Source organism: Oncorhynchus kisutch, linkage group LG14, assembly GCF_002021735.2.
Source record: "Oncorhynchus kisutch isolate 150728-3 linkage group LG14, Okis_V2, whole genome shotgun sequence".
Lineage (NCBI taxonomy): Eukaryota > Metazoa > Chordata > Actinopteri > Salmoniformes > Salmonidae > Oncorhynchus > Oncorhynchus kisutch.
This window is the reverse complement of record NC_034187.2, coordinates 86,481,750-86,489,249: the sequence shown is the minus strand read 5'-3', so window position 1 is coordinate 86,489,249 and position 7,500 is coordinate 86,481,750. Positions and strand designations below refer to the sequence as shown.

Genomic DNA, 7,500 nt, shown 5'->3' with positions numbered 1-7,500 from the left:
TATAGCCTCCACATTGACTCTGTACCGGTACACCCTGTATATAGCCTCCACATTGACTCTGTACCGGTACCCCCTGTATATAGCCTCCACATTGATTCTGTACCGGTACCCCCTGTATATAGCCTCATCACTATTATGTACAATTCTTGTGTTACTTTAGTTTATTTACTAAATATTGTAACTATTTCTTGAACTGCATTGTTGGTTAATAAGGGCTTGTAAGTAAACATTTCACAGTAAGGTCAACACCTGTTTTATTCTGTGCATGTAACAAATATGATTTGAATTGGTGGTCAAACCAGAACTTGGCTGGTTTTCTGATGCACCTTTTCGTAAAGATTTTATTATAATTTTTTATTTGACCAAAATATTTATATTTTCATTTCTGTTACGTTTATATATTTAAAAAGAAGAATACAAGTAATCAAATACTGATGTCCTCCGTTCTGATTTTGGAATATTGGAATAACGGTTCCCATCACTATTTAGACATGGACAGTCCTCTACCTCCCCCTTACTGTCTCTACTCTGGCCAACATGGACAGTCTCTACTCTGGCCAACATGGACAGTCTCTACTCTGGCCAACATGGACAGTCTCTACTCTGGCCAACATGGACAGTCCTCTACCTCCCCCTTACTGTCTCTACTCTGGCCAACATGGACAGTCCTCTACATCCCCCTTACTGTCTCTACTCTGGCCAACATGGACAGTTCTCTACCTCCCCCTTACTGTCTCTACTCTGGCCAACATGGACAGTCCTCTACCTCCCCCTTACTGTCTCTACTCTGGCCAACATGGACAGTCCTCTACATCCCCCTTACTGTCTCTACTCTGGCCAACATGGACAGTCCTCTACCTCCCCCTTACTGTCTCTACTCTGGCCAACATGGACAGTCCTCTACATCCCCCTTACTGTCTCTACTCTGGCCAACATGGACAGTCCTCTACCTCCCCCTTACAGTCTCTACTCTGGCCAACATGGACAGTCCTCTACCTCCCCCTTACAGTCTCTACTCTGGCCAACAGGGACAGTCCTCTACCTCCCCCTTACAGTCTCTACTCTGGCCAACATGGACAGTCCTCTACCTCCCCCTTACAGTCTCTACTCTGGCCAACATGGACATTCCTCTACCTCCCCATTACAGTCTCTACTCTTGCCAACATGGACAGTCCTCTACCTCCCCCTTACAGTCTCTACTCTGGCCAACATGGACAGTCCTCTACCTCCCCCTTACAGTCTCTACTCTGGCCAACATGGACAGTCCTCTACCTCCCCCTTACAGTCTCTACTCTGGCCAACAGGGACAGTCCTCTACCTCCCCCTTACAGTCTCTACTCTGGCCAACATGGACAGTCCTCTACCTCCCCCTTACTGTCTCTACTCTGGCCAACATGGACAGTCCTCTACCTCCCCCTTACTGTCTCTACTCTGGCCAACATGGACAGTCCTCTACATCCCCCTTACTGTCTCTACTCTGGCCAACATGGACAGTCCTCTACCTCCCACTTACTGTCTCTACTCTGGCCAACATGGACAGTCCTCTACCTCCCCCTTACAGTCTCTACTCTGGCCAACATGGACAGTCCTCTACCTCTCCCTTACTGTCTCTACTCTGGCCAACAGGGACAGTCCTCTACCTCGCACTTACTGTCTCTACTCTTGCCAACAGGTACAGTCCTCTACCTCCCCCTTACTGTCTCTACTCTGGCCAACATGTACAGTCTCTACTCTGGCCAACATGGACAGTCTCTACTCTGGCCAACATGGACAGTCTCTACTCTGGCCAACATGGACAGTACTCCACCTCCCACTTACTGTCTCTACTCTGGCCAACATGGACAGTCCTCTACCTCCCCCTTACTGTCTCTACTCTTGCCAACATGGACAGTCCTCTACCTCCCCCTTACTGTCTCTACTCTGGCCAACATGGACAGTCCTCTACCTCCACCTTACTGTCTCTACTCTGGCCAACATGGACAGTCCTCTACCTCCACCTTACTGTCTCTACTCTGGCCAACATGGACAGTCCTCTACCTCCCCCTTACTGTCTCTACTCTGGCCAACATGGACAGTCCTCTACCTCCCCCTTACAGTCTCTACTCTGGCCAACATGGACAGTCCTCTACCTCCCCCTTACTGTCTCTACTCTGGCCAACATGTACAGTCCTCTACATCCCCCTTACTGTCTCTACTCTGGCCAACATGGACAGTCCTCCACCTCCCCCTTACTGTCTCTACTCTTGCCAACATGGACAGTCCTCCACCTCCCACTTACTGTCTCTACTCTGGCCAACATGGACAGTCCTCTACCTCCCCCTTACTGTCTCTACTCTGGCCAACAGGGACAGTCCTCTACCTCCCCCTTACTGTCTCTACTCTGGCCAACAGGGACAGTCCTCTACCTCCCCCCTTACTGTCTCTACTCTGGCCAACATGGACAGTCCTCTACATCCCCCTTACTGTCTCTACTCTGGCCAACATGGACAGTCCTCTACATCCCCCTTACTGTCTCTACTCTGGCCAACATGGACAGTCCTCCACCTCCCCCTTACTGTCTCTACTCTTGCCAACATGGACAGTCCTCCACCTCCCACTTACTGTCTCTACTCTGGCCAACATGGACAGTCCTCTACCTCCCCCTTACTGTCTCTACTCTGGCCAACAGGGACAGTCCTCTACCTCCCCCTTACTGTCTCTACTCTGGCCAACAGTGACAGTCCTCTACATCCCCCTTACTGACTCTACTCTGGCCAACATGGACAGTCCTCTACATCCCACTTACTGTCTCTACTCTGGCCAACATGGACAGTCCTCCACCTCCCACTTACTGACTCTATTCTTTGAGGCCTGGTACCTGTAATGGTGTAATACACCTTTGCTGGGACAAAACATTAGATTGAATGATCCGTTTCTTTCTCCTGATGAATATCATAAATAATTCCCGGGAGTTTTAGTTGATAGGAAATGACATTATGACAACGTGTTTACTTGTGGTTTTGGAAACTGCTTGTTCATCTACAAATGTCTGTAATTTTGGATGATGCAAGTTGTCTGGGCGAGGCTGGATGGAACACTGATGGATGGAACACTGATGGATGGAACACTGATGGATGGAACACTGATGGATGGAACACTGATGGATGGAACACTGATGGATGGAACACTGATGGATAGAACACTGATGGATGGGACACTGATGGATGGAACACTGACAGCCAGATGCCTGTTCCACGTTCACCTGCTTGACAAAACTAGTAAAACTCAGAAATGTTCGACTTGTTAGCTGGTTGAACGTGTATAACTACAACAGGTTCATTAAACAAGTCAGACATTTCAAAGTTTCCTTGTTCCAGCACAGTACTCTAGCCTTGTTCCCATGTTCTCATTAGTTAGCACAAACAAAAAGGCTATATTGTTATTTTAATTTAAGGTTAGGGTTAGGTATATGTTTAGCAGTGTGGTTTAAATGAAGATTAAGGTTAGGGATGGGTTTAAAATATGATTTTAATGAGAGAAAATGTAGAAATAGGTTGGGGTTTCATCATAATTTTTGACTTTGTGGCTGTGGTAACTAGTGACAACCCTATCCCCAGTGCTACCTGTCTCGCCTGTCGCCTGCAAAGTGCATCATCAAGTGTGATACGTTCCGCATTGCGTGCCAACAAATGTCACTCCTCCCTCATCTCTCTCTCTCCTCCATATTCGCTCTCTCTCTCTGTCTCTCTCTCTCTCCCCCATATTCGCTCTCTCTCTGTCTCTCTCTCTGTCTCTCTCTCTCTCTCCTCCATATTCTCTCTCTCTCTCTCTCCTCCATATTCTCTCTCTCTCTCTCCTCCATATTCTCTCTCTCTCTCTCTCTCTGTCTCTCTCTCTCTCTCTCTCTGTGTCTCTCTCTGTGTCTCTCTCTGTGTCTCTCTCTGTCTCTCTCTCTGTCTCTCTCTCTCTCTCTCTCTGTGTCTCTCTCTGTGTCTCTCTCTGTGTCTCTCTCTGTGTCTCTCTCTCTCTCTCTCTCTCTCTCTTCCCTCTCTTCCAAATTCTCTCTCTCTCTCTCTCTCTCTCTCTCTCTCTCTCTCTCCTAAGAGTGTAATGCAACGCCACAGGGGCGGTCCCCGGCAACAATCACCACAGAAGCAGACTCATTGAGAAGAGAGCTCAGGGAACAGAGCTGGCAACTTAGAGCCAATCACAATCCAGCATAAAAGAGGACCAAGGTCTGATGACATCACATATGCAGTGTATTCGTTTTTTTTTCAGGGAGTTTGGGAAACAGCTATTCTCTATCAATGGCCATGTGAGAGTGACAGAATGAGAGCATCGCTTTGATGTGTGACTCAGTTCTTAGTTAAGTGTCTGTTCAGATCCAGTCCAATTCATTCCCTGTTACTGCTTTCAGAATGTCTCTGCCTTTTCACATACTGTAGGTGCAGAGACCTCATGTCATGATGTAGTGCAAGTCAAATAAACATGAAGAACACCTGCTCTTTCCATGACAGACTGACCAGGTGAATCCAGGTGAAAGATATGATCCCTTATTGATGTCACTTGTTAAATCCACTTCAATCAGTGTAGATGAAGAGGAGGAGACGGGGGTTAAATAAGGATTTTTAAGCCTTGAGACAATTGAGACATGGAGTGTGTGTCATTCAGAGGGTGAATGGACAAGACAAAATATTAAAGTGCCTTTGAACAGGGTTAAGGTAGTAGGTGGCAGGTGCACCGGTTTGTGTCAAGAACTGCAACGCTGCTGGGTTTTTCAACCCTCAACAGTTTCCCTGTGTGTATCAAGAACGGTCGACCATCCAAAAGACATCCAGCCAACTTGACACGACTGTGGGAATTATTATTAAACAACAAAACAAAACTGCAAAGTTGGGTAGAAGTAACCTGGTTCTATCGTCTCCAACATCTTGAATCACGTTAGTTAATTACATCCAGAACAGAGCTTCATCACACTGCTACTCCCCAACACACAGCCACAGCTCAGTAGCCAACCTGATCCGTCCATTCCTACGCCAACAGCAAATCAACATGTTGGACAATGAGACGTCTCATGAGCCCGTGAGACAAGACCATTACCTTTCAGAAGAGAACCAAAAAAGTACTGAATAGAAGAACACATGAACACACGGCTTTAGCAATCAGATACACGCAGCATTATAGTTATGATAGAGCAGTAAGCTCACTAGTAATCGCTCATCACATCTTATTCAAGATAAAATAAAAAAAATAAAAACCAAATAAACACTGAGACAGGACATGCCAATTTCCTGAAAGGTCAAAGGTCATAGTAAATGTTTTAACCAGCACCAAGCCCCACCCTCTAACCATCTGCTCCCCAGAAAACAGCACCAAGCCCCACCCTCTAACCATCTGCTCCCCAGAAAACAGCACCAAGCCCCACCCTCTAACCATCTGCTCCCCAGAAAACAGCACCAAGCCCCACCCTCTAACCATCTGCTCACCAGAAAACATCCCCCTCTGGCTGGGTACTCACCACTGAGACAACCTGACCTCCATCAGTTTACCGACCATAAACCACCATACGCCACCCCACCTCATCCCAATCCCTCCCCCACATCGAAGCACCCCGGCTGGGTACTCACCACTGAGAGGAGCCGTCTGTGCCGCTGACCTCCAGAAGGTCATAGTCGTCCTCCAGTGTAAAGTCAGAGAAGACCAGGGCGATGGTGTCTCCAGGCTCAGCCAGGACGGTCCAGGTACAGTCTGCATTGTTGCTGTACTCCCCTGGGTAGTTGGGGCTGGTGATCACACCGCTCTGGCCTCGCAACGTACCCCCACAACCATCATCCGCTGTGGGAGAGTGAGAAGGAGAGAGACACAGGTTAGGATTACAGACCGACCCACAGACAGACCAACAGACATAGAGAGAAGGAGCTGAGAGAGAAGGAGCTGAGAGAGAAGGAGCAGAGAGAGAAGGAGCTGAGAGAGAAGGAGCTGAGAGAGAAGGAGCAGAGAGAGAAGGAGCAGAGAGAGGAGCAGAGAGAGAAGGAGCTGAGAGAGAAGGAGCAGAGAGAGAAGGAGCAGAGAGAGGAGCAGAGAGAGAAGGAGCTGAGAGAGAAGGAGCAGAGAGAGAAGGAGCAGAGAGAGAAGGAGCTGAGAGAGAAGGAGCAGAGAGAGAAGGAGTAGAGAGAGAAGAAGCAGAGAGAGAAGGAGCTGAGAGAGAAGGAGCAGAGAGAGAAGAAGCAGAGAGAGAAGGAGCAGAGAGAGAAGGAGCAGAGAGAGAAGGAGCAGAGAGAGAAGGAGCTGAGAGAGAAGAAGCAGAGAGAGAAGGAGCAGAGAGAGAAGGAGCAGAGAGAGAAGGAGCAGAGAGAGAAGGAGCTGAGAGAGAAGGAGCTGAGAGAGAAGGAGCAGAGAGAGAAGGAGTAGAGAGAGAAGAAGCAGAGAGAGAAGGAGCTGAGAGAGAAGGAGCAGAGAGAGAAGAAGCAGAGAGAGAAGGAGCAGAGAGAGAAGGAGCAGAGAGAGAAGGAGCAGAGAGAGAAGGAGCTGAGAGAGAAGGAGCAGAGAGAGAAGGAGCAGAGAGAGAAGGAGTAGAGAGAGAAGAAGCAGAGAGAGAAGGAGCAGAGAGAGAAGGAGCAGAGAGAGAAGGAGCAGAGAGAGAAGGAGCTGAGAGAGAAGGAGCAGAGAGAGAAGGAGCAGAGAGAGAAGGAGCAGAGAGAGAAGAAGCAGAGAAAGAAGGAGCAGAGAGAGAAGAAGCAGAGAGAGAAGGAGCAGAGAGAGAAGGAGCAGAGAGAGAAGGAGCAGAGAGAGAAGAAGCAGAGAGAGAAGGAGCAGAGAGAGAAGGAGCTGAGAGAGAAGGAGCAGAGAGAGAAGGAGCAGAGAGAAAAGGAGCAGAGAGAGAAGGAGCAGAGAGAGAAGGGTTTGAAACAGGAATGGTAACTGTAACGCATAATTCAAATTGTTTGTAAAAAAATACAATTAAAATAAAGTAACACAAATGTCGCCCCCACCAGTACTATAGCAATACAAATGCAGACAGAGAAATATTGTGTGTTGTTTTGATGTTACATTCAGCTTATGGGAACATGCAGAGTGTAGTAAGCAGACAGCTACAATAGAACAGAGCTCCATAGCAAAAAACACCTTCCAGAAACACTACAAAATGTTTCATGGATTTATGACTTACGACTGTAATTCTTCGGGGAAAGAGCATAGGTTGGATGATGCAAGACGAAGCAACGGTGAAGTTGATTAAATTGAATTAGATTCAATCGTATTAATTCAGATTTGTGTTAAACATTTCACACTGGGAACACTTTCTTCTCTCCTATCAGGAGACAATTTAACAACAAACAACAAAAAACAATTGTTACTGTGGCCCTTGGCTCTGTCTGTCTCTCCAGAGAGTGCAGAGACATGCTTTTGAGCTGGTAAGGCTGGTAAAGACAGTGTGTGTGTGTGTGTGTGTGTGTGTGTGTGTGTGTGTGTGTGTGTGTGTGTGTGTGTGAGAGAGTGTGACGTGGTATTTGTTAGCGGCAG

The 7,500-nt window shown here is 47.6% G+C and overlaps 1 protein-coding gene across 1 annotated transcript in view; it reads right to left on the bottom strand.

The window, feature by feature from the left end:
- The window catches only part of csmd2 (CUB and Sushi multiple domains 2), an 895,829-nt gene that overhangs the window by 632,822 nt on the left and 255,507 nt on the right, over positions 1-7,500 (bottom strand). The window contains 1 exon segment of the mRNA XM_031789283.1: positions 5,607-5,814. Within this exon segment, the coding sequence (XP_031645143.1) occupies positions 5,607-5,814 (208 nt within the window).